Raw genomic sequence first — 27,283 nt, forward strand, 5'->3', positions numbered from 1 at the left:
ACCCCGGGCACCATCCTGCCCATCCCCTGCCTGTGCTGGGCCACCCAGAGCCCCCCACCCTGGGCTCTGTGTGGGTGGGATCTGGGTATCTAAGGATGGAGACAGCACAGCCTTGCTGGGCGACCCACAGCAGCACCTGGCAAGGGCAGCGCCCGGCCAAGGGCCCTGGGGAGCCCCAGACTGTGTACCTGACGTGGTGTTCCTGCCCCTGCTGCTTCCACAGGCACCCAAGGAGCGTGGGTGGGGTGTCTCTGGCTCCAGCAGCCCAAATCCACCTACGGGAGGTGGCCCCATGGGTGCACGAGCAGCCCTCACCCACCCTCCCTCCTCCTCCACCCCGGACACCCCAGACATCCCTTCTCTGCTGCTCGGGGGGGGTTCTGAGCCCCCCCAGCAGACCCTGCCCACAGTGCCGAGCCCCGAGCTCCCTGGGGCCATGGAGACCCCCAGCCCGGAGCTCCCCGGGGCCACAGAGACCCCCAGCCCCGAGCTCCCCGGGGCCACGGAGCCCCCCAGCCCCGAGCTCCCCGGGGCCACGGAGCCCCCCAGCCCCGAGCTCCCCGGGGCCACGGAGACCCCCAGCCCCGAGCTCCCCGGGGCCATGGAGACCCCCAGCCCCGAGCTCCCCGGGGCCACGGAGACCCCCAGCCCCGAGCTCCCCGGGGCCACGGAGACCCCCAGCCCCGAGCTCCCCGGGGCCACGGAGCCCCCCAGCCCCGAGCTCCCCGGCGCCACGGAGACCCCCAGCCCCGAGCTCCCCGGGCCCGGCGCGTGGGGCAGGAGCAGCAGAGCCGCCTCTCGCCTGCCTCCAGCCCGGCTGCCGCACGCTCCCCCTCCCTCCCCTTGTTCAGCGCCACAGAAACACGTGTAGAACCATGACACTGACTTTGCCTCTAATTAGCCCTTAATTTACAAGACACACTCGGAAGGGTAATTAGCTGGCGCTCGGCTCCTGACTGCCGCATCCATCTCCTCTCGGCTCCTCGCGGGAGGGAGCCGGCTGCCACCCGAGCAGGGACAAGGCTGCTCCCCTGGGACAGGGAGCAGCGGGGTGGTGCTGGGACCTGGGATGGGATGAGATGGGGTGGGATGGGATGGGGTGTCCCCAGAGCTCCGGCAGTGCCGCGGGCCCCACGCCAGGCTGGATGTGCCACGGCAGAGAGGGAGGCAAACAGGAGGCGTGTGGAGTGCCCGGGAGAAGCTCCAGCAGAGGAGAGGGAACCTGCAGAGCCCAGGGAACCCCGACTTGCCCTGCGCCCCCAGCCCGGCCACACCAGGAGCTGCAGCCAGCAGGCACCAGCCCGGCCATCGCTCCGCCACACAGGCCCAAGTGCCTGGAGCCAGGTGATGGCACCGCCACAGCCAAGGTGCCTCCAGACCTGCCCACAGCAAGGGACCTCCTGGCCTTGGTGGCACCACACAGCGAGCAGGGCCAGGCAGTGGAACTGGGTGGTGGCAGCTGGAGAGGGAAGTGCCCCTGGAGAGCCCATCCCGGGTGCCTGGAGAGCCTGCCCTGCCCAGGCTCCGTGCCCCCAGCTCCAGCCAAGCACACGCTGAAGACAAGGGGCTGAGGAAGGGTGCTGACGGGTGCTCAGGACCCACACTGCACACCCATGGTCCCCCACAGGCCTCCCTCCTGAATCCCACTCCATCCCCAGCCCCATGGCTCCGATTTGGGAGTTCCATTTCCCAGAGCAGCTTCCATCAGCCCCCAGGGTGCCTCCAGGAGCTCCCCACACATCGGGGCAGCTGCCTGGAGCCACCCAGCACAGGCCTGGCTTGTCCCAGGGCCCTGCCTGTGGTCCCAACAAGGCCAGAGCCCTCAGGTGACACCAGTGGAGGCTGCTGGACACGCTCCCTCTGCAGCCATTTGAAGGGTGATTCAAAGGCTACGGGTGAAACACTCGCTGCCTCCAGGGCCCAAGCTGCTCCCAACCCTGCTGACAAGCAAAGCTCTGCCCCCTAAAGACCCCTGCAGAGGTGTCTGGGGGGCCTCGCTGGCTGGCAAGGCTTCTCCATGCCCCTCACCCAGCAGCACACGGGTGACAACCCGAACCCAGCGTGGCCCCTCTGAGCCCGGCAGCGCCAGCGGAACACGGGAACCAGGCGAGGGGCACGTTCTTCACCAGGTGCAGAGCACAAGGACCAGGGTAACGGCCAGTTCCTGCGCCCACCTGGGATGCAGATGATCTGCAGGGTCAGTTCAGACCCTGGGGACAAACGTGGGGCTTTCAGGGCGATTTGGCAAAGCAACAGTTGGGTTCTGGTGAAATCTCCTGACGGTGCTGAGCTGGGAGCCCTGGTGATGGAGACATCCAGCAGGATGAGGGGGCTTTGAAAAGCCAGCCAACAGAACACCCCAGGACTGACACAGCAACTCAGAGAGATGCTCTGGAACAAGGGGCCTGACGCAGAACACCCTGTGGGAGCACGCACAGCACTCAGAGCACACCCTGTGATGAGGCTGCCAGCACCAGGCTGGGGCACGGAGCTGGGAACACCAGAGGAGGAGGAGGGATGGTGCCTGGTGCTGTTTGCAGCCACCAAAGAGGCTGGAAAGACAAACACAAGGCGAGGGAACGGTGCGTGGTCCCTGCACACAGCCAGTGCGATGCCTCACCTACACCTTCACACACAACCTGCCGCCGTGAGGGGCTGCAGGGGCTCAGCCCCAGACCGTGGCTGAGCACCACAGGCTGCTCACTCAGTCCCACAGGACAGACAGACAGACAGACCCACCCACCCCCTGGGGGTTGAGATAGGGACAGGCTGACAAACACCACTGTGAATGTAGAACAATAGCCAGTTACACTCACACCCGTGGCAACACAGACAGCCTGACTGACCTGATGACTGCAGAGTGCTGCCTGACAGCAAGGACAGACTGACAGACCAGCTGACCGACCCCATGTCCCGGCTGCTCTCAGCCTGTCCTGGAGGCAACAAGCCCCTGCCCCTCCCCAGCCAGCCCCTTTTATGGGGAATGATGTCAGGGAGTGTGGAAAGAGCCCGGGCAAACTCAGCTCACCTGGGCTGGCTGGAACCAGGACACGAGCACAAGGCCAAGGTGAGAGCACACAGCGAACAAGGGTGACTTTCCAGCCCTGCCAGCCCATGGTGGCAGCAGCACAGCCCACATGGCACACTGCAGCACGCCCTGGCACGCTCTGGCACGCTCCGGCACGCTCCAGCACGCTCTGGCACGCTGCAGCACGCTCCAGCACGCTCTGGCACGCTCCAGCATGCATCTGTTGACAGGAGCAATACAGAGCATCCTACAGCCCTGACAGCGTGGCTGAGGAAAGGCCTCTCCTCCTCCTCCCTGAGCAGTAACTGAAGCTGAGCCATGACACCCCCAGCTCCTCCTCCTCCTCCCACACCCGGCACAAGCTCCCGGTGAAGCCAGACGTCTCCTGGGCACGGACCAGAGAGCGCTCCGGCGGCACAGGTGGGTGCTGAGCACCAAGGGGCACGGGATGGATACCAGGCACTGTGCTCCTGGCTGATCTCTGCTGTGTTCAATGCTGCCAGCCCAGGGATCCTGCGTTTCAACCCGAGGGGGGCACGGGGTGCCCAGGACTCACCCCCTGCGGCACAGCCGGCTGCAACATGGAAACACCCTCACCCCTCGGCCCCTGCCTGGCAGCACCTCAAAGGAACAGCTGCCCCTTGCTGGATTCCTTCAGCACTGCGGTGTGGGCAGGGGGCAGGGGGCAGCTGGCAGCTGAGTTCTGCCCTGCCCGTGCCCCCCTCGCCATCGGCACTGCCATCAGTGTCCGCAGTTGCGCCCGGCAAAGCGCCGGCAGCAGCAGCAGCAGCACTGGGGCAGTTTGGAGCTCCCGTGAAGACCAAAGGGCCTGACCTCTGAACCAGACAGCTCACTGCAGGGAGCGAGCTTCCCCCTCAGCCCCTTCACCAGAGCCGGGTTCTGGCACAGCACAGTTACCCCTGGACGGTGCCAGTGGCTCCGCTCGAGCCGAAAAGCCGTCCTGTGGCTGCAGCTCGGCCTTCAGGCTTCTGGGTGGGACTGTCCCAGCGCCGAGCAGGGCTGTCCCAGTGCTGAGCAGTGTCCCAGCACCGAGCAGGACTGTCCCAGCGCCGAGCAGGACTGTGCCAGAGCTGAGCAGGACTGTCCCAGCGCTGAGCAGGACTGTCCCAGTGCTGAGCAGGACTGTCCCAGCGCTGAGCAGGACTGTCCCAGTGCTGAGCAGGGCTGTCCCAGTGCCGAGCAGGGCTGTCCCAGCGCTGAGCAGGGCTGTCCCAGTGCTGAGCAGGGCTGTCCCAGTGCTGAGCAGGACTGTCCCAGCGCTGAGCAGGACTGTGCCAGTGCTGAGCAGAACTGTCCCAGCGCCGAGCAGGGCTGTCCCAGTGCTGAGCAGAACTGTCCCAGTGCTGAGTAGGGCTGTCCCAGCGCCGAGCAGGGCTGTCCCAGCGCTGAGCAGGACTGTCCCAGTGCTGAGCAGGACTGTCCCAGTGCTGAGCAGGACTGTCCCAGTGCTGAGCAGGGCTGTCCCAGCGCTGAGCAGGGCTGTCCCAGTGCTGAGCAGGACTGTCCCAGTGCTGAGCAGGGCTGTCCCAGCGCCGAGCAGTGTCCCAGCGCCGAGCAGGGCTGTCCCAGTGCCGAGCAGGGCTGTCCCAGCGCTGAGCAGGGCTGTCCCAGTGCTGAGCAGGGCTGTCCCAGTGCCGAGCAGGGCTGTCCCAGCCTGGTTTATCCCAGCTCGGAGCCGCCCCGGCACAGGCTGTGGCAGCGGGTGCTTCAGAGGAGGCAGGAGGCCGCTGGCCACCTGGGCTCGGGAGGCGTGTGGCCTCCCCAGGCAGGGAGGGGTAACTCCCTGACCATCTGCATGCCCGAAGCCCCGCGGGCGCAGAGCCGGGGCAGGGCCAGACGATTGCCTGTGGCCACGTCTCTGCAGGGAGCCCCTGCCTGCCCGTCCCCGCCTCAGCACTGCGCCCCTGGGCAGCCGGGGCTGCTGCCGGGCCCTGACCCGGGTTTGCTGGGGGAACGGGGCAATTTGGGGTTCTGGAGGGGCACAAGCAGGGTGGCAGCCTGGGCATTGCCCCGGTTTGTGGCCAAGGACAGCATGGGACGTGTCTCTGAGGTGCCAGGGGCTGCCACCGCCGCGCTGCCACCACCATGGCAGGTGATGGTGGTGCAGGTCACCCCGGGATGGGGTGAGGACACCCTGCCATGGAGCAACCCCTGCTTCCTCCCGTGCTCCTCAGGCCAACAGCCCATCGCAGACCAACACCATTCCCTGCCTACCAACCTGCATCCCAGCCATCGCTCACCACTGGCCCTGTGGCTCTTGCTGCCATCTGAGCATCCCTTATCCAAATAAAAACCAGCACGACTGGAAGTCACCCCAGTGTGCTGCCTCCCACGTGCTCTGCCGGTGTCCACAGCCAGGGCATACCCCAGAGCCGCCCCAAAAGCACGTGGGGCAGCTGCTCCGAGCCCAACACGCTGCCCCTGGGCTGCGCAGAGCGGCTGGACCGATACCCACCCCCAGCTGCTGGGAAACTCCTCCGCTCCCAGCAGCCAGCCAGCCTGGAGAAGCTGCCGCCCTGGACACCCGGCTGGCAGAGCCACAGCTCACCACTCCCCATCACTGGGCTGCCAGCTGCCGCGGGCACAGGAACGCGGCTGCCCCAGGAGCACCCCAGGAGTACCCTGGGAGCATCCTGGCCCTGCCTGTCCCAGGGGTCCCCCACCCCAGAGCAGGTCCCAGCCCAGAGTCTGTCAGGTTGGCTGCTTGAACCCAGCGCTGGTTTGCTGGACACACTCACCTCCTCCCTCCCAGCAATCCCAACCAGTGACGAGGCCAAAACACGCAGGGCAGCCCCAGGACCCGGCTCTCCCTGGCAGACAGCGCGGTGCCCACCCCCTCCAGAGCCCCAGGCACGGGGGGGCAGGTGCTGGGGTGCAGATGTCCTCCCCAAATGGCCGTGACGTCACCGATCCCGACCGCAGGCGACCAGGGCTCCCCAGCCCCGCGCTGCGCTGGGCCATCAGGATCTGCCAGCTTGTGCACAGCGGGAGCCCGCGGCGTTCCCTGGGCCCTGCAGATGCTCTGACACAGGAAAGCCCCCTCCTCTGCCACGGGGGCAGCTCCTTCCTCTGACACAGGGAAGCCCCCTCCTCTGATACGGGGGCAGCTCCTTCCTCTGACACAGGGAAGCCCCCTCCTCTGGTATGGGGGCAGCTCCCTCCTCTGCCATAGGGCAGCTCCCCCCTCTGCCATGGGCCAGCTCCCTCCTCCTCAGCACCGCACTGGGAGCCCACGCTTTGGACATATGGGCACAGCAGTGACTACATACACCCGGCTCCCACCACAGCTCAGTGGGAACAGCTGCCAGGAGAAACAGCCCCACACCACGCAGGTATCTCCAGGAGGACCCAGGGCCCCGCTGCCCGTGGGAGGATGGGAAGAGCTGACCATGGCACCACTTCACACTCTCCTCTCCCAGCCAAAACTCAGGGCGCAGGAGAGAAGCCGAGGCACCAGACCCACCTCTGGCTCAGATGGTGCCAACCCCACAAACAGGGGCAGCAGGACCCCAGCAGACCGGAGAAGCCACCAACAGCCACCACAGCATCCCCAGGCACCACCACGTGCCAGCAGCCTGGGGACCACAGGCTGCTCACTGAGTCCTGCTCCAGCCTGAGCCCTGCCCGACCCAAACCCCCTCGCGCTCCCGAGGAGCCGGCTGCAGCCGTGTCCACCCACCCTGCAGCTCCACAGCCAGGGATGGGCATCCAGAGCTGCGTGGGGAAGAGGCAGCAGCAGACCCAGACACCAGCCAGGAGCCCCCAGGAGCTGCTGTCTGACCCCTGCGTGGCACCATGTCCCACCATGGGTCCTCCACGAACCTGCCCCTGTCCAAACCACAGCCTGTCCTCTAGGAAAGCTTCTGATCTGGGTTAGAATGCTGCTGGTGCTGGGAAATCACGGCAACTCTTGGTAAGTAGCTCCAGTGGTTCATCACCCAACCCCTTAAGCCTGCCCCTCATTTCCAGTCCGAGCTGTCCAGCTCCAGCCACTCCTCAGGGACCTCGGGGTATTTCTGCCTGACAGAAGCTCCCTGCTAAGAGAGTTCTGCTCCCACACAGGTGTTTGCAGGTGGTGTTGAGACAACCTCTTCACCTTTTCTTTGATAAACTAAGCAAACTGTGCTCCTCAGGTCGCTCACAACTGCTGCTCCCCGAGCCCTCCCCGACTTACCAGCTCCCTTCTCAGACCCCAGAGACCCAGGAGCCTCAGCTCTCTCCACCCCAAAACCAACACCCTGGAGAGACCACATCTTCCAGAATTCCTGAGTTAAATACTTCAGGCTGGCTGATTCCAACCTGCCTGAGCCTCCTGCCTGCTGTTTAATATGCTTCCTAATTACAGCCGGAGTATGGGAATTCATCATTCTGTGATAAGATACATCACCTCTCCTCTTCCCAGACACCAAACACAAGTGTTCACTGAACACTTCTCTCTTCTTTATCTTTATTAACTCTTCTACCATCTTCTGGGTTTAGGACTCAGCAGCTCCTAAAGAACTTGAGGGAAAACTTCTCACTGCCTTTAACTCTGCTGGTTGCTGTTCCTGCGTCCCCCTGTGCCACACGGTCAGGCAGAGGCCAGCCAAGAGCAGGGAAGGTGAGCTGGGAAAGGAGCTCCAGGTCCTGAGCCCATCAGTCTTACTTGTGTGTTCTGTGGCCTTCGTGGCCCATGGAAAAGCTGGGGCGCTGGGTAAGATGCACCAAGGGTGCCCCCAGTCCTGACTCACAAGCTGGACGTGACACACAGCAGCTCCAGCAGCAGCTCCCCCAGCACAGGGCACACGGTGATGGGGAATTTGGTGACAGGGATCCCGTGGCACAGGCACACTGCACCACTGAGACCAGCACAGGGAAGGGCAGGGGCAGGAGCTGCTCCGAGCTCCCTGCCCGAGGAGGGACCGAACTGCACGGAGGGGAGAGGTTCCCCCTGGGAGGGAGGCAGCAGAGGTGACAGGCAGGCAGGAGCCCTGGGATGCCAGCAGAGTCTGTCCTTCCATCAGCTGCAGCAGCAGCATCCCCCTGGGAAAGGCAGAGGGCAGCTGAACCCAGCACCTTCTCTCCTTGTCCTTACTCCATCCACGCGCTGAGCGCCCCGAGCTCCTGCCCTGACTGGGCTGGCACTGGACGTGGGCTGGGGGAGGCTCAGCCTCCTCTGCGAGCGCTGAACCCAGATAACGGGGTGAAACAGCCCCTTTGTTGGGGCTGGGAACGCCAGGGGCTGGAATGCTTCCCACAAAGCCAGCGGGGTCAGGCCGGGGGCCGCTCGTAATCAATCACTCCGGGTGCTGCTCCGCGGAGCCACGGGCTGGTGGGCAGCCACAGCCTCTGCCCGTGGCTCCAGCTGGCCGTGTGGGACCACACTGGTGGCACCGGCCACCCACCTCCTGGAGCCTGCAGCTGCTGCTCCACGCTTGCCCCTGACTCTGCCAGGCTGCTGTGGGTCTGTCCCCTCACACGGACACACGGACAGGCACGCAGGACACGCTCACACAGTGCAGCTGCTCCCCTCCGCTTCCCTTTGTTCCAGCACATTCCTTCTCTCTGCACACACAGAATGAACCGTTTCTGTCTCCTCTTCACCCAGACTCACACGTTTTTAGGCAGTGCCACCTCCCTTTGGCTTCAACTTGCTGGTATCCAGCAGGATGCTCTTCAGAAGCTCCTCATTACGCTGCACTCTCCTGTTCCAGTTCCTTCTCCCAAACGACCTGGCTCCTAATTGCTTCCAGCCTGGTGGAACTGGCTCAGGCCTTTGTGTCCGTGTGTCTGTCAGGTGTGTGTCTAATGCTCTTTGTTCCTGACGCAGGTCTCACCCTGCCTGAAGGCTGGCACAAGGCTGTCACCTGAGGCACTGCTCAGCCCTCCTTCTGCGGTGCCCTGTCCTCCCCGCCTGGCCATGAGGGCAGCTCTGGGACGCTGGGGCAGGAGCGGGGCAGGGCCCTTGCTTTGGGTGTCCCTCCTGCTCTGGCCAGGTGCCTGAGGTGTCCCCTGGCCCGTCTCTGAGCTGCACTGCAGGTAGGAGTAACGCTGCTCAAAACACAGAGCAGGGGAGACGCTGTCTGGAGGGATCACCGGGCTGGCGGTGGGAGACGGGTGCTGATGAGGGGCTGCAGCGACAGGGACCCCCGTCTGCAGCCAGGGGCAGGGACCTGAGTCTGGCACCAGCTGTGGGGAGGAAGGAAGCGGAGCCGCAGAGGTGCAGCTCTGGGCAGCGAATGATGGAGGAACAGGGTCTGCACAGAGCTCAGGGGTGCTGGCAGCTGAGGAGGCTGCTCCCCTCACGCCAGCATCTCAGGGTATCTCCCCAACCCCTGTTTGGGAAGCTGCTCGCCCCCTGCACGGTCACTGCAGCCCTGCCAGCACACAGCAACACACCTCTGTGCCCAGCACCGCTCAGAAGCCTGGCACGGGTCCCTGGCAGGGGACAGAGCAAGCACCCCTCCTGCCAGGAATGAGCAGCCAAAACACAGCCCACGTCCCTGGGCTGGCCCATCGCACCCACAGTGGGTGTGTGAAGGGCCCAGCTCGGGTTGGCAGCCCCCAAGGACACCAGGGGAGAGCCCAGCCATGGCCAGTGTGCTTGCGGCAGAGGGGAGAGGTCGGGGGGCTAAAAACAGGAGGGGCAGCCGGCCTTTGGGAGGGGGCAGCTGGCCCAGAGACTGGGCAGCAGCAGATGGGGCACAGACTGGCTGCCTGAGCACTCTGCCCCCTGCCCTGCTGCCCCTCTGGCCTCAGGCCGCCGGCACCAGCTCCCCGCTGCCCCCTTGGCCGCCCGGGGCAAGCCCTGGGCACAGTGGCTTTGGCAGGTGGTTCCCCATCACACCCTCCTGGCTGCACCAGGTGCCCTGCCAGGCGCCCACAGCCAGGTGCTGGGCATGGTGGGATGCTCCAAGCACCGCCGGAGGGGACGGGTCTGGCTGGCTGCCCCACGCCTCGGGGCTGTGTGCCCGTCTGGCCGCCCCTGGCACGGCCTGGCAGGGCTCTGCAGCGCTGCCTCTGCCTCCTGCTCTCCTCCTCTCCACTCTCCCTCCCCGCCTCGCCTGCTCGGAGGCCTTTTCCCTGCTCAGCCCTGCAACGTGCAGCTCCTTTAGTGTTCTAGCAAGTAATAAGTGTATCAAGTCCCAGTAATTATCTCTAATTAGGGTTAGTGATTATACTGTTGGGTTGGAGAAAATCAATCTCTGGTTTCCCATCAGGGAGGGCAGAGGGAGCCGGGTGGGGAGGGGAGGAAGCGCTGCAGCTCCCTCCTGAGCTCCAGCTCCTCCTGCCAGCCTCTCCCTGCCCGCGCTGCCACGCTCGCCCCACGGACCAGCAGCTCTGGGGTGGGTCTGAGCGATGGCAGCCGGGGCACAGCACCGCTCCAGGACCCATCCCAGGGATGCACAGCACCGCTCCAGGACCCACCCCAGGGATGCACAGCACCACTCCAGGACCCTCCCCAGGGATGCACAGCACCGCTCCAGGACCCATCCCAGGGATGCACAGCACCGCTCCAGGACCCACCCCAGGGATGCACAGCACCGCTCCAGGACCCTCCCCAGGGATGCACAGCACCGCTCCAGGACCCATCCCAGGGATGCAGAGCACCGAGTGATGGCAGCCAGGGCACAGCACCACTCCAGGACCCTCCCCAGGGATGCACAGCACCGCTCCAGGACCCATCCCAGGGATGCAGAGCACCGAGTGATGGCAGCCAGGGCACAGCACCGCTCCAGGACCCTCCCCAGGGATGCACAGCACCGCTCCAGGACCCTCCCCAGGGATGCACAGCACCGAGTGATGGCAGCCGGGGCACAGCACCGCTCCAGGATCCATCCCAGGGATGCACAGCACAGCTCCAGGATCCATCCCAGGGATGCACAGCACCGAGTGATGGCAGCCAGGACACAGCACCGCTCCAGGACCCTCCCCAGGGATGCAGAGCAGAGCCAGGGCTGCCCCAGCGTCGCCGTGCCCCGGGCACCCTCGCAGCCACCGCCGCAGAGCTCGTGCAGGCCCTTCCCACCCTTCCCACGGGCACGCTGGGGCTCCAGCCCCGTGTCTGAGGGCAAGAGGCAGCACAGGGTGTGGAGCTGCAGGGCAGGGGCAGCAGAGACCCCAGCAGGTCCCATGTCTCCTCCAGGCACAGGGCTCAGCAGGCGGCTCTGCAGCCCGAGGCCAGGGGTACAAGCCATGCCCAGCACACCTACCCTGGGCACACCTACCTTGGCACACCTACCTTGGCACACCTACCCTGCACACCTACCCCGCACACCTACCCTGGCACACCTACCTTGGCACACCTACCCTGCACACCTACCCTGGCACACCTACCTTGGCACACCTACCCTGCACACCTGCCCTGGGCACACCTACCCTGGGTACACCTGCCCTGGGTACACCGACCCTGCCACACCTACCCTGGGCACACCTGCCCTGGCACACCTACCTCAGCACACCTACCCCAGCACACCTGCCCTGGGCACACCTACCCTGGCACTCCTACCCTGGCACACCAGTGGGACACGGCTGTTCACCACGGCTGCAGCGGAAGGCTGGGTACAGGGGATGGCAGCAGGGACAGCAGGCAGCCTGTACCACCCCAGAGGAGCTGCACCCTGCGGCAGCTCAGCACCCAGGCAGGATTCCTGGCTGGAACCAGAGCAGCAGGAGCAGCTCAGCACCCAGGCAGGATTCCTGGCTGGAACCAGAGCAGCAGCAGCAGCTCAGCACCCAGGCAGGATTCCTGGCTGGAGCCAGAGCAGCAGGAGCAGCTCAGCACCCAGGCAGGATTCCTGGCTGGAACCAGAGCAGCAGGAGCAGCTCAGCACCCAGGCAGGATTGCTGGCTCACCAGCCCCACAGAGGAGCTGTGCTCTCACAAGGGGAGCACGAGGCCCTTTGGGAGCCAAGTGACAGATGAAGCTGCTTGACACGCTCAGGACGGTTGGGTCACCAGTGGCTGCACCTCTGCAGCTGTCTGCAGGGTCACCAGCACGGCTGGGAGGTGATTCAGCTCTGATGGTTTTCCTGTGTGACTGAACAGGCTGCTGGTGTTTCCACAGAACAGCTCCAGCACAAATGCCTTCAGGAGCCATGAGGACAGGCTCTGGGGAGCAGCAGGTGAGGGGCTGGATACAGCCGTGGGTTTTCCCAAGGGATTCCAGCTGAGAAGCTCCTCAGGCTCTGCAGATCCCCCCCAGCACAGCCCAACCTGCACAACTCAGGAACGACTCCACATATCCGGGGAGCAGGGGACACCCCAGCTGAGACACTCAGTGTGCCTCCCCCTCTGCAGCCCCCAGGCCAGCAGCCTCAGTGGATGCACCCCAGCACAGCCCAATTCAGATCAGCAGTGCCAGCAAACCCCTCTGCACCCCCCCGCACCCCTCTGCACCCCCCTGCACCCCTCTGCATCCCCCTGCACCCCCTTGCACCCCTCTGCACCCCCCTGCACCCCTCTGCATCCCCCTGCACCCCCTTGCACCCCTCTGCACCCCTGTGCACCCCTCTGTACCCCTCTGTACCCCTCTGCAACCCTCTGCACCCTTCTGCACCCCTGTGCATCCCTCTGTACCCCTCTACACCCCCCTGCACCCCTCTTCACCCCCCTGCATCCCCCTGCACCCCGTGCACCCCTTGCAAGCCCCGACACTGCCGCGCACCCGCCGCCCTCCCAGCGGGAAGCATCTCCTCCACTCTGCAGAGAGCCTTGGGGTGCCTCCCCAGGGGCCGTGCACAGGGACCCCCCCCCAGGGGAAGACCGAAGGGCGCCTGGTGACACAGTGCCACACACGGCTGTCCCCACCCTGCCCTGTGGCACAGCTGGCTCGGCAGCCTGGCAGCACAGCGGTGCTGTGCCTTGTCCTGGGCTCTGTGGGGACGCCAGGGCAGCGCCAGGGCTGTGGTGCCCGTGGGAGGCAGGGATGCTCTGCAGAGCCACTCCTGTGCAGGAGAAACTGAGAGGCCACGAGCAGCACCTGCCAGTCACCTCAGGGGCCTGTAACCAACCCAAGAGGCAGCCCGAGCCTCCCAACGGGTAACCCAGGGGCCTGGTGGGGTGCAGGCAGGACGGCCAGCCCCAGAGCACACACCTCCTGCACGTGACAAGGACAGGGCTGGGAGGAACGGGCAGTCTGGGGGCCAGCCGGCACCTGAGGATGATGGGGATGACGATGAGGAGCGAGGTGGCCTGATCCCTTCAGGAGGATCTGTGGGGTCGAGGTGCTCAGAAGAGCAGGAGGGACCGTGGGGTCAGGAGCTGTGCATTTCCTCAGGGGACCTGGGATCTAATCCCTGCACCCCTGCCCTTCCCACAGCTACTGCTCAGGTCACTCCTACCCAGGTTTGCCAACGCCAGGCACTGGCAGTGTGCTGCTCCTGCTCTGAGCTGCACCCTGAGGAGGAGGAGGAGCAGGAGCCCATCGCACGCAGCCACACTGGGACGGGCTGGTGGGAGGGACTGGTGATTCCTGGCTCTGAACTGGGCATTCCCTCAGCAGGTGCCTTGGACAATCCGCACTTATCTTCCTTTATCTTCCTATCTCCCTTCCCTTTGCCTCGGGTCTGCTTCTGTAGGAGGGGAGAGTAACAGCTGAGAAGACAGTTACAACACTTGTAAACACCAACTCAGTGTAACTCCAGCCTGTGCCAAGCGAACACAACCTCAGGCTGACCCAGGGCACCACGGTCCCTCGGGCTGCTGCCCACCCTGAGAGCTGGGTGCCAGGGTTTGCCAGCCCACCCCACCTTCCATCACCCCCTCAAGCCCCCCACACGTCTCGTGTCACCCCCTCAAGCCCCCCACACTCTCCTCCTCTCCCCTGGGAGGTCCCAGCAACTTCAGCTTCTGCTCCACATGAAGCATCGAGCGCAACGGCTCCGGCTCCAGCTTTGGATTCAGGCTCCTGCTCCAGGCAGCCAGGTAATCACTGGTGAGACGTTACTGTGTGCCAGGGGGAATTTATAATATTGATAATATCCATATGAATTTGCAGTGTTTGATACATGATTCATGACGCAGAGTATTAATTACAGATAAATTTCAGTAAATCTCTGATCTCTGCTTCATCCTCAGACTACAAACAACCCCTTACAACCCCTTACTGGGAAGGAGCAAAGTCCCACACCGACAAACCCCACGGACAGACCCTCACCCTCAGCTCTGGCGTCCCCACACCCCAAGTTCTCGGTCCCTGGAACAACAGAGGCCGATGTGGAATGTTCCCAGCCCCACTCAACAGGGAGCCAAGTGAGGCAGCACAGTCAGGGCAGCCGTGGTTCAACGCCAGGCTCCCAGCCAGCACCATGCCCCCCGCTCCCAGGGATCCCCCACCTCGCTTCCACGGGAGCATCCGACCCAGAGGGACCCACTGCAAGTGCTGATGGGGCTGGGGGAGCCCTGGGGGGCTGCTGTGGTGGGGCTGCTGCGGTGGGGCTGCAGCAGAGGGGCTGCAGCAGAGGGGCTGCTGTGACTGGGCCACTGTGGCAGGGAAGCACCAGCGCTGCAGGAGGTGGAAGGAGCCTCTGTTTTAGCCCAGCCACCCCATGCTGAAGCAGACTGGGTGTGAGCTGGCAGGAGCTCCAGCACCCAGCCCAGGTGACCATGGAGCACCAGGCACCCCCGGGGACTGGAGTGAGCACCACGTGCCAGGGAACCCCTCTCCATCCTCCAACCCAGTGCCATGGGGCAGCACGAAGCCAAAGCCATGTGGTACCATGAGCAAGGAGACCCTGCGGTGGGATCTGCTGGGAGGGAGGGGTGGATCACAGCTGCAGCAGCCTGGCACCAGCACAGCCCCGTCCTGGTGCTGGGGGAGAGCTGACCCTGCTGGGCAGGACGGGGCCGGCTGCTCGGTGTCCCAAAGCAGAGCCAGCAGCGCTCCGGGAGTCCTGCTTGGAATGCCAGGAGGCAGCCGCAGGCTCTGAGCGCAGATCCCACACACGGTGCAGGGAGCAGACTGGCTGCAGGGCTGTGGGGGGGCAGGGGCAGGAAGCTCATCTGGAGGCCCCACACCTTGAGCAGCCCCTTTCCCAGCCACGCGTGTGCCGGGGACAGTCCTGGTGCCACAGCACGGCCACACGTGCTGCTCCTCACCGGGGCTACGAGCTGGGGACAGGGCAGCTTGGCTCGGGGTGAGAGCCGAGCTTTTCCACCTCAGCACCCCAACACCCACCCTTCCCAGGAGACCAGCGACCCTGCTCCGGCCGGGAGCAGCCAGGAGAGGGGCAGGGAGAGGCCCCCCCAGCCTGCCGTGACCTGTGCCACCCTGCTCTCGGCTGCCTCCTCTTCCCTCAATGTCATTGTCCCCCACGGCGAGCAGCGGTGTGCCAGGGAAACAGGTTTTCCCTTTTCTTTGTTAATTCTTCCCTCATTACATTTGAAATTCCACAATCAGTGTGCACTGTAATTGTCGAATTTGATGCTAATGATTAATGAATTAAACATGGATCCATCAATTAGTCCTCGGAGAATAATTCTGCATAAAGCAGCGGATAATGTAATTACAGTAACAAAGATAATGAGATGTTAACATCGACGGAGCCCGACGTGACATGATCACAGCAGGCTCAGCAGCCCCGGCCTGGGGGAGCCAATCCCTCACGCTGCAGAGGCAGAGCATCGGGGGGCAGAGCGCACGCCCCGCGCGCGGCGGGGCCGCTGCGCCACGCAACCCGCGCCGGGGCCGCGGCCAGGCGGGCGCTGCTGGTGCTGAGGTGCTCTGCAGCCCCTGCCCCGTGCCAAGAGGAGCACTGGCAGCACCGGTGAGGCGATGCCAGGCGGCACCACCAGCCCGGCCAAGCTCCTCCCGCTGCTGGCGAACCCAGCAGCATCTCTGCCCCGGCTCAGCTCCCGGGAGCTTTGCGGAGCGGCTGCGACCAGCACCGACCCCATCGCCCCACAGGGCACGACGGCCAAGGCAGAGGTGAGGGGTCTCTGCAGCCCCCGGGGAGCCCCTGCGGCTCCGAGTCGCTGGCAGGACCCGTGACAGCTGGACCCTCGTCCCCTCCGAGCAGACACCCCACGGCCAAGACGCTGCCCCCCAAGCAGTGCCACAGGCCTGGCAGGACCCGTGACAGCTGGCACTGGACCCTCGTCCCCTCTGAGCAAACAAGCTGCCCCCCAAGCAGTGCCACAGGCGTGCTCAAGCAACCCTTCCCCTTGGCCACAGAGCCAATCTCGCAGCAGGAGGAAGAGGAGGAGGAGGAGGGCTCAGACGCCGCCTGCCCTGACACCTGCCAGACCATGGGAAGGAGATGGAGCAGCACCAGCCCCGGGCAGCTCTCCCCCCACGTGAAGGGCTCCAGCACTTCGAGCTCCCAGCCCTGCAGCAGCTCCTCCTGCTCGGCCTCCTCTGCGCCAGAGCCCGGCACCAGCGGACGGCACGGGAAGCTCACGGTCCCCAGCGAGCCCTGGCTGAGACCCTGCAGAGACAGGCAGCGCTCTCTCCTCTGCCCCCTCCCGAATTCCAGGGCTGGTGCTCCTCTGTCCCATCTCCCAGCCACCCAACCCATGGGGCTGCTGCCTGGGCTGAGGTGGAGCATCTGCCCCGCTCCCGCCCGCTCCATGGGGCTCCTGCTGTCGGTAGCCGCCTCCGCGTCGCTGCTGCAGCCCCTCAGCCCCCTCCCCGTGCTCTCCCTTACACTCCAGCTCGTCCCTTGAAGGGTTTCCAGTGCTCAGCACTCGGTTTCCTTTCCCATCACCCAGCTGCAGGGCACAGGCTGGTGAGCTCTGTGTGTGCCCATGCTGAGGGTGCACACAGGTCCAGCACAGGCAGCTGGGAAGGGCGATGGATCCTGGGCTCCATCAGCAGAGGGGTGGCAGCAGGGACAGGGAGGGGATTGTCCCTCTCTGCTCTGCCCTCCCCAGCTGAGTCCTGTGTCCAGAGCTGGGGCCCAACACAAGAAAGATGTGGGGCTGTTGGAGAGGGGTCAGAGGAGCCCCGGGGATGCTCAGAGGGCTGGAGCAGCTCCCCTAGGGAGAGAGGCTGAGGGAGCTGGGCTGGGTCAGAGGTTTGGACGAGTCCCGGTGCCAAGGCGGGGAGCAGAGCCTGGGACCCCCACCCAAGCAATGGCCGGTGGTGTCCATCCCTCCCAGGACCCCCCTGCATCCCGCACAGACCCCCTGCACCGGCGGCAGGGAGCGAAGGGGGTGCTGCTGGCAGGGGGAGGGAAGAGCCCACGGCCACCCCACCGGGGCTGGGCCGGGACAGGGACAGGGACAGGGACAGAGACAGGGACAGGGACAGCCCCGGCTGAGCAGGGTAGAGCTGTGCCAGACAGGGCCGGGGCAGGGCTGTGCTGAGCCCCACCACACCTGAACCCAGGGTGTCCTTCGGCCTCAGGAGGGGTGAGCGGTGCCCCCAGAGAGGGTTTCTCCTCAGGGACGCCCGGGAGTGCCCGTCTTACCCAGGCCCTTTACTCCTCCCCAGGCACAGGCTGCCTGCTTTGGGGTTCCCTCTGCAGGTCTCAGGGTGCAGCCGGTGGGTGCCAGCACTCTGCTCTGCCCTAGTCACCTCCAGGCAAGGCACCCTGCATTTTCCAGCCCAGCTCGTCTCACCTCAGCCAGAAGGCAGCTTACCCACAGAGTAAAGATTCACCGAGTGGTGCTACAACAGCTGACTCTGCCCTCCAAGTGCAGAAAGAGCTCCTCACAAGGAGCAAAGCTGCGTAACGCTGTGCAGCATCCTCAGCACCACCTCTTGTGCCTGCACCCAGCTCCTAAAGCCCATCCCCAGGGAGGGGGATGTTACAGTTGGACAGTGGATAAAGGAAGGGCACAGCAAAGCAGGGACCATTCTGCCCAGATCCCTCAACAGCCCAGGAGGACACAAGTGCTCTGGAGCTTTAACAACTTCCAAGGAATAAAGGAAAAGCCATTCCTGACAGAGGAGGAAGCTGCTTCAATCTCTGCACCAGGTCTCTGAGGACCCACAGCTCTTGGAAAAGTGCTTTTAACACTGACAAGCCCAAGGCAGGATCCCTTCAAGGGACCTCTGAAGTTGTCCTGCCCACCCACCTTGCCCTATCATAGAATCCCAGAATCCCAGCCTGGGCTGGGCTGGGAGGGACCCCAAGGGTCCCAGAGCTCCAACCCCCTGCCACAGGCAGGGACACCAACCTCCAGCCTGGAGCTACACAAGGTTGCCCAGGGCCCCAGCCAACCTGGCCTGGAACACCCCCAGGGACGGGGCACCCACCCCCTCTCTGGACTCTGTCTGGGTGGTTTCTGATTATCACTGAGGAGGGGGACTGCACAACCTCCCCTCCAACACCACGTCTGGGTGGTGACAAGAACCTGGGACAGTGAGGACATAAGGCAGCTGGAGACTGGCAGCACCTCTGGAACCTCAGTGAACCAGCTCTGATCCCCCTGAAGCTGCCCTCTTTAGGGGCTGAAGTGCCAGGGTACTTTAAAGCTAAAGGAAGGAAGGTTTAAATTAGATATCAGGGGGAAGTTCTGTGCAGAGAGAGTGGTGAGGGGCTGGAAGGGGCTGCCCAGAGAGGGGGTGGGTGCCCCGTCCCTGGGGGTGTTCCAGGCCAGGTTGGCTGGGGCCCTGGGCAACCTTGTGTAGCTCCAGGCCTGGAGGTTGGTGTCCCTGCCTGTGGCAGGGGGTTGGAGCTCTGGGACCCCTGGGGTCCCTCCCAGCCCAGTCTGTGATTCTGTGGTACAACCTGGCTGTGCTCAGAGCCCCGTGGGTTTCACCAAGCTCCTTCCCTGCTCTCCCCTTCGCCCCGAGCTGTCCCACTCCCTCCACCTTTGGGGGTCACTTGGAACCCTCACCAGCTGCCGATGGCTGTTGCACCATCACACAGGGCAGTGTGAAGGGTTTTTCCTTCCCTCCCCTCCTCCCCTTTATCTATTGCTCCTTCTGTCTCCCCTGGGCAAGGACTGGGCACCCTGTGGGCATCAATCAGCAGGTTCCCTCCCCCTGCAGAGCTCAGGCCACAGGGCAGCCACAGGCCCTGCCCTGAGCTCCCAGCTTCACCCGGCGTGAGGCCGCACATCGCCCAGGTCTCTGCTGCTCACACTCCCTGAAGATGAACCCCAGGCCAGCAGGGAGCTTTGGGGTGCTGCCTCTCCCCCTCCCCAAGCACGTCCGAGGTGGGAGATGCCCCAGCTCCAGTCCCACCCCCAGACCCAAAGGCAGCAGCACTGCAGAGTCCCCGCTGACCTGAGGCAGGGAAGGTTCCTCACCAGCCCCAAGCCCCGTCCTCTGAGCAGCACGGGGACAGCAGCACGTCACCCCAGAGGGGCTGGTCGTGTCGGTGCCATTACCACAGCAGCTGCAACCAGCCTGGGAGTGTCAGTGTGAGTGGAAAAACCCTCAGGAAACATCTCACCCTTCGTGTACTGGGAGCAGAAACCTTCCCAGCCACAGCAGAGACCCCCTGAAGCCACAGCAGAGACCTCCTGAAGCCACAGCAGAGACCTCCTGAAGCCACAGCAGAGACCCCCTGGAGCCACAGCACAGACCCCCCGAAGCCACCACACGTGGACCCTGCTTGTGGTCGCCGTGTTAGTGCCGATCCCCGTGTGATGTGTGTGCCCTGGGTGCTGTTCTGCTCTGGAGAGTCCCAGCCTGCAGAGCAGGGAGCAGATGGGGATCTCACATCCCCGGGTTCCTGCCTGAGCAGGGAGCAGCACCCCCAGCAGCCCCACGCCCTGCACACACACACGCAGCCCCACGCACGCCCAGGTCAGAGCGCATCTCGTAGAGAGATAACTAATCTCACTGCCAAGGCTTCCAGCAGTGCGAAGTCCACCAGCTCTCCAGATAAACTATTCCAATATTTAATTACCCTCCCTGCTAGGGAGCTGCATCTCCTCTCAAGTTTAAATGGCTCCAACTTCAGCCTCCACACAGGGCGTCCCCTCAGCTCTGCGCCGCAGCCCGGCGCCGGCGGAGCCATCGGTACCCACATCACATCCCAACCGGCTCCTGCGAGCCTGGCAGGGCTGAGAGGCTGCTGAGAGGCTGCTGAGAGCAGGGCACGGACGGGGCTACGTGGGTTTGACAGCAGCAGGAGCTTCTCAGGGCTCAGCTCTGAGTTCTCCCCACCGCTCTGATAACCTTCCCTGAGGAGAGGCTGGGGAAGGTGCCCGAGACGCGCCCGGCACAGCCTCGGGGAGTGTGGCCACCCCCGGGCACACTGAGGGTGTGTGGGGATGGGGAAGATGGGTGTGCACAGGCAGAGCACAGGCAGAGCACAGGCAGAGCACAGGCAGAGCTGCCCAGCCCCGGACTGCAGACTGACCCTGACCCCACACAAACAGCCACTGGCCTTGGGAAGGGCTCCCTGTCCCCAGCACCATGCGACAGTGGTGACAGGACACGGGGAAATGTCCTGGATAGGACAAGGGGCAATGGGCTCAAGCTGCCCCAGGGCAGGGTCAGCTCAGCTGGGAGGGCAAAGTTCTTCCCTGGCAGAGCTGTGGGGCTGTGGCACAGGCTGCCCAGGGAGGGGCTGAGTCCCCAGCCCTGGGGGTGTTGAACAGAGGGGAGATGAGGTGCTCAGGGAGCTGGTTCAGCTCAGGATGGGAATGGTTGGACTGGATGGGCTCAAAGGGCTTTTCCAGCCCAGTGACTCGGTGTGATTCTGTGTTACTACAACCAGATCACAAACAGCTCCATTTCTCACAGCCTGCTGGTTTTGTGCTCACAGATCTCACTAGATCAACACAGATGCTGCAATGCCCAGTACGACAGAACCTGAGTTTAATCCATCAGGGGACCTGACACCCCAATTAACACCTTGACTTCGGTCTGCCAGCTCTTTAGAGAACACCCTGGGAAACCTGGCCACACCGTGGGGTTCAACACGATCATTAGGAACCAAATCCTGACCTCCAGGCAGCCCAGGAGGTGTGGATTCACACTGGGAACCTCTCCCAGTACTGCTCAAAACCAGCAAGAAAGCATGGGTGTAAAGGTGTCCCTGCTCACTGCAGGGGTGACCTTTGAAGGGCCCCTCCAACCCCGCACGTTCTGTTCTGTCTGTAACACAGAGACCTCAGCAGCCCCGTCCCTGTGGGACGCTGCCCACCCCCTGCTGCACCCCAGCAGGCTGGGCAGGGCGTCTGCCAAGGCTGAGGCCACCCTGGCCCAGGGCTCCAGCCCCCAGGATGGAGCAGAGGCATGTCACTGCCTCGGGATGCCTGGGCAGGGCAGGGTGAGACCCCCCCAGGGGCAGGGGAGCAGCAGGCAGGGGGGCATCAACCCCCTGAGAAACCAGAGAGTGTCCAAGCTGCCCTCTGCTCACTGCACTCAGCTGCCTCCTGAGGATGCCCAGGGAAGAGAAACACCCCAAAGCAAGGCCCTCACGTCACTGTTCCCCAGGGTGGCGGGTGAGGAGGGAAAAGTGGGCCATGGAAAAGGGAAGGGATGAGCAGGGGACTTGCCAGGGATCCAGAGGGAGCTGAGAGTTCCTTTGTTTCTGCAGTGGCAGCATCCCCCCCCCAGCAACTCACCGGGCTCAGCTGCTCCCTCTCGGGCTGCCCACCCCACAGCCTTCCAGCCTGCCCCACGGGACCCCAGCAGGAGCTCACCTGAGACCCACCCGAAACCCCAGCACCCACCAAAGGAGGTGAAAGCAACGAGCTGCAGAGCCCCTTCTGCTCCCAGCTCAGCAAACGGGGCGCTGCTGATGCACGAGGGGAGGATGGCCCACGGCCCTGTGACATGATCCACGGCCCTGTGACATGATCCACAGCCCTGTGACACAGCCCACGGCCCTGTGACATGACCCACGGCCCTGTGACATGATCCACGGCCCTGTGACACAGCCCACGGCCCTGTGACATGACCCACGGCCCTGTGACATGATCCACGGCCCTGTGACACAGCCCACGGCCCTGTGACATGACCCACGGCTCTGTGACATGATCCACGGCCCTGTGACATGATCCACGGCTCTGTGACACAGCCCACGGCCCTGTGACATGATCCACGGCCCTGTGACATGATCCATGGCTCTGTGACATGATCCACAGCCCTGTGACACAGCCCACGGCCCTGTGACACAGCCCAGGGCCCTGTGACATGATCCACAGCCCTGTGACATGATACATGGCCCTGTGACACAGCCCAGGGCCCTGTGACATGATCCACGGCCCTGTGACATGACCCACAGCCCTGTGACATGATCCATGGCCCTGCAACATGGCCCACGGCCCTGTGACCCAGCCCTGAGACACAGCCCACGCTCTGTGACATGCCCACAGCTCCAGGACACAGCCCATGGCCCTCTGACACAGCCCACTGCCCTGTGACACGACCCACGCCCTGCGCCACCCCCCAGCTCCACGGCAGCCCCTACCTGTGCCCGCTGCCAGCTGCAGGCTGCTCCTCTCCTTCGCCAGCCCGTTGGCCTTGGGGCTGGCGCCGGGCGCCGCCGCCGCCGTGGCCCTGGGGAGCCGCTTGCCCGGCACCTTCACCGTGGTTCTCAGCAGGTCGATTTCCTTCCCGTGGACGTTCTGCATGTAATCCTGCAGCAGAGGCAGAGCGGTGCATGGTCAGCCCAGCCCCGGCCCCGCCACGCTCAGCTCCCTGCTCCTTCCCCTCTCCATCCCAAAGGCAGAGCCAGCCTGCCCCACGGCTCCTGGCTGACCCAGGGGAGCCAGAGCCACCCTGCCCCACAGCTCCTGCCCCACGGCTCCTGCCCCACGGCTCCTGGCTGACCCAGGGGAGGCAGAGCCATCCTGCCCCACAGCTCCTGGCTGACCCAGGGGAGCCAGAGCCACCCTGCCCCACAGCTCCTGGCCAACAGAGGGGAGGCAGAGCCATTCCACCCCACGGCTCCTGCCCCACGGCTCCTGGCTGACCCAGGGGAGGCAGAGCCATCCTGCCCCATGGCTCCTGGCTGACAGAGGGGACCTGGTTGCTCAGCACAGGCTGGTTCCTCTCACACTGTATGGAAGCCTCAAGCTGGGCAGCCCAAGGGTTGACAGCCCCATGTCCAGAGCCGCTCGCTGGCACACAGATGTCAACCCCTGGCTCCGACCTTCCTCCCATCACTAGCCAGGGTGGCACAACTGGCACCAGGAAGCGCCAGGACTCGCTTTCAGTGCCCAGAACCAGTCGGCTCTGAGAGGAGTGAGGTGGGGACGCTGCCACGGGCAGGCGGGTGCCACGAGCAGCCCGTGTGTGAAAGCCTGGCTGGGGAGCAGAGATTAGATGGAGCGAAAGAGCACGCAGATGGCAGGCAGTTCTTCCTCCCCGGCGTCTGGTGCCTTTTTAATCACAGCTCTGACAGCTAATACAGAGTGGTGTGAGTAATGGGATACCTGGACATTCCCTCTCGGGTCACAGCTACCAGGATCCAAGCCCAAAACCACTCAACTCAGGACAAGCCCCCTGCACGTTCACCTGCACAGCCTCACGTCACTCAAAACTCGGTGCTTCCCCCATTCCTTCTGTTCATTGTACAGCCAAACCTGCCAGGTCCAGCCTGCCAGCATCATTCTGCTCTCCCTTCCAACAGCTCCTCATCCTCTGGCTGAAACCCCGAGAGCTGTGTCCTGCCCCATATCTCCCACCCCTTCCCTGCTGCACAGGGCGCTGCAGCTCTCCCCAAACCCTCTCCCGTCGGGCTGGCTCTGCCCTGGGCTCATCCCCACCAAGGGGATCTCTGGAGCTCCCCCCGCAGAGGCAGAGGCCCTGCCTGGCTCTCGGGCAGCCTCGGTGGGGGCTGAAAGCAGAGCAGAGGCTCCAGGAGGAACCCCAGCGTGGGCCTGCCTGGCTCTGCACTGGGAATCCCCTGTGCCTGGGAGCAGAGGCAGCGGCCGGCCGGGCTGGGGCTGCGGCTGCTGCAGGGAGCCTTGGGCTTGCTCCAGTTCACAAGGAGGTCACCAGAAAGATTAGCTCAGAGCTGGTCCCTGTCTGCTTCCAGACCCGGGAAGGTAAAGGCAGGAAGGAGATGGGTTTGAGAGCCACTGTTCCCCCATCCCGGGCTCCAAGCAGCAGGTGAGGGGGCTGCACGGGCGATGCTCGGCGGGCTCCGTGACTGCCAGCCAGGTTACCGCCTCTGGGCAGCATCCCACGGCCACGATTCGGGTTCTTCCCTTCCCACAGCCCAACCACCAGCCCCAACAGCAACCCCAGGAGCGGGGGCGGCGGCGCAGCGAGCCCTCCTGCGCTCCCAAGGGCCGGGGGACCCGACCCCCAACAACACCCAGCCCTTCGGTGCCCTCCTGGGTACCCAGCCCGACCGAAGGGTGCCGGGAGCCGTTCCCAGCCGGGCACCAGCCGGGTGCCACCCTGGGCAGGGAACCTCAGAGGGGCTGGAGGATTTTCCCTCACTCAGCACAACTGCGGCGGCCGCCGGCTGCCTGCCGGAGAGAGCGGTCACCAGCGCTGCCGTTATTGCCTGCTATAAAACAGCAATTTCTTCCCAAGCCTCCTCGCTAATTACCCAGCCAGTTCTCTCATTTCATTTTATTACTGGAATTAACAACGAGTTCAAAGCGTGGAAAGCTATTAAGATGTGTGATTAAGCCACATTCAATTAGTTTCTACAAACAATTTAATTGATGTTGCAGATAGAATTAACAGAAGGTGATTGTGTGAATGGCTCCACTGGCTGCAAAATGGGAGCTGCTTTTCTCTCTCCAGCTCTGCGCAGCGCGGCACAGCCCGGCCAGCCGAGCCGGGCGCAGCCACACACCAGCAGCAGCAGCTCCTCTGCCACACACACCTTCCCCAGGAGCAGCAGCTACTCTGCCAGGCTCTGGGGAACCCAGAGGAGACCGCACAGGTCTCCTCGCACACCCTGGTCCCCTCCTGGCATTGCAGGTGCTCACAGAGGGGTAAGAGAAACCCAAACGCAACAGGGGAAGTGGTGCTGAGCCCCAAGCACCCTGCCTCTGGCAAGAGCTGCTGCCCACTGCCCCAGCTCCCAGCGTCCAGCCTGTGAAGTCTGGGCGGCCAGGGAGGGGGTCAGGCTGGCACCCAGGAGCTGGGCACACAGCTCACAGGAGGGGTCAGGCTGGCACCCAGGAGCAGGGCACACAGCTCACAGCAGGGGGTCACACTGGCACCCAGGAGCTGGGCACACAGCTCACAGGAGGGGCCAGGCTGGCACCCAGGAGCTGGGCACACAGCTCACAGGAGGGGGCCAGGCTGGCACCCAGGAGCTGGGCACACAGCTCACAGGAGAGGGGTCAGGCTGGCACCCAGGAGCAGGGCACACAGCTCACAGGAGGGGTCAGGCTGGCACCCAGGAGCAGGGCACACAGCTCACAGGAGGGGTCAGGCTGGCACCCAGGAGCTGGGCACACAGCTCACAGGAGGGGTCAGGCTGGCACCCAGGAGCAGGGCACACAGCTCACAGGAGGGGTCAGGCTGGCACCCAGGAGCAGGGCACACAGCTCACAGCAGGGGGTCACACTGGCACCCAGGAGCTGGGCACACAGCTCACAGGAGGGGCCAGGCTGGCACCCAGGAGCTGGGCACACAGCTCACAGGAGGGGGCCAGGCTGGCACCCAGGAGCTGGGCACACAGCTCACAGGAGGGGTCAGGCTGGCACCCAGGAGCAGGGCACACAGCTCACAGGAGGGGTCAGGCTGGCACCCAGGAGCTGGGCACACAGCTCACAGGAGGGGTCAGGCTGGCACCCAGGAGCTGGGCACACAGCTCACTGGAGGGACCCCAGGCCCACGCAGATGGGCTTCCCCAGAGGCCTCTCCAAGGGCTGGGGTCCAGGGCCGAGCCCCGCTCACTCAGCACTGTCACCCCGTGCCTGCCAACCCTGCGTCTCAGCCACAGGCCCAGGGAGGAACCTCCAGAGGGGCTGGAGGGGCCGAGACCCAGGTCCAGAAGCAGGGGGGGTGGTTGGTACCTGGGCACAGGTAACGGCCCCACCAAGAAGCGTCTGCTGCTGAAACCAGAGGGGCCCAGCAGAGCCAGGTGGGAACCTCCAGCCCCTGGGACAGACAGGTCTGGGACAGACTCCTCTTCTGGTGGGCAAGGGCCAGGCTGCCAGGGCCTGGGATGCCCACAGCCATCCCAAGAGGGACAGGCAGGGAGCAAGCAGGGCAGGGACTGCCCTGACTCAGGCCAAGGAAAAGCCACTGGGAACACACAAGCAGCACTGAACTGCTCTGGGGCTTGAACACCCCGAGAGGGGCTGGGCAAGGGGTCCTGCAGGACCCCCTGCTGCGCCCCGAGGCCAGAAGCTGGGGCTCCACAGCTCACGGGAGCAGCTCTGCGTGGCCACGTCTCCTCAGCCCAGCACCCTGCGTGGCCACTGGCCTGAGCCGCTGAGCAGCCTGTGCCCGGCCCCGGGGACACGGGACACGGGTGTCCCCACCGGGGCGGCCGCTGCGCCCAGGGGCTCTGCCCTGACACCCTGGAGGGACGGGGGGACGGCACCCCACCCCCAGATGATGGGGAGGAGAGCACGTCATGGGGCATCTCCGAGCACCTCCACCTCCAGGCTCCCTCCCTGAGGCTGCCCAGGCACCCCGAGGGAGGGCTGAGCTGAGCTGGGCTGGGCTGGGCTGGGCTGAGCTGAGCTGGGCTGGGCTGGGCTGGGCTGGGCTGGGCTGGGCTGAGCTGGGCTGAGCTGGGCTGGGCCGAGCTGAGCTGGGCTGGGCTGGGCTGAGCTGGGCCGGGCTGGGCTGGGCTGAGCTGGGCTGGGCTGGGCTGAGCTGGGCCGGGCTGGGCTGGGCTGGGCCGAGGGGCCTCAGCCCACCCGAGCAGCCGCTGCCCAGCAGAGCCCTTGCCAGCAGCGGGTGTCCTGGCTCTTTCCTCCGAGCACGGGGGCACCACAGCCCCACAGCAGCCAGCGCCGGGCAGCACAGCCCGTGTCCCTGTGCTGCAGGACCAGCCCTGGCGCTGGGTACACACACAGGGCAGCACAAGGGCTGTCCTGGGGACAAGGTCCAGGGCTGCCAGCGGAGCTGAGGGGTGGGGAGCCCATCGCTGCCTGTCCTGGCAACACGCTGGGGCCACTGGCTGGCAGCAAACTGGGTCTGTGCTCGGGGCAGCGCAGCAGTGGAAGGAAGCGCTGGAGAGGGGTGGGATGGAAGGAGCTCAGCCCCTGGGGAAGGAACGGTGTGAAAAGGAGAAGCCTAGTGCACAGCAGCACCACCCAGAGCGCTGACACAGCACCCCAGAAATGACTCTGCCTCTACAGCTGATTGGGACCACCGATCAGGCTGGGATGGGTGGGACAGAAGAGTGGTGAACCCACACACGTGTGTGCACACAGCACGGGCAGAGGCTGCTCCCCCACAGTGTGTCTCTGCAA

The 27,283-nt window shown here is 64.6% G+C and overlaps 1 protein-coding gene across 1 annotated transcript in view; it reads right to left on the reverse strand.

Annotated features, from left to right (window-relative positions):
- Positions 1-27,283, reverse strand: part of AGAP3 (ArfGAP with GTPase domain, ankyrin repeat and PH domain 3) — a 94,439-nt gene that overhangs the window by 18,327 nt on the left and 48,829 nt on the right. The window contains exon 11 of the mRNA XM_084260117.1: positions 22,351-22,519. Within this exon, the coding sequence (XP_084116243.1) occupies positions 22,351-22,519 (169 nt within the window). The remainder of the gene's footprint in view (positions 1-22,350; positions 22,520-27,283) is intronic.

Source organism: Gallinula chloropus (assembly GCF_964237585.1).
Source record: "Gallinula chloropus genome assembly, chromosome: 2".
Taxonomy (NCBI): domain Eukaryota; kingdom Metazoa; phylum Chordata; class Aves; order Gruiformes; family Rallidae; genus Gallinula; species Gallinula chloropus.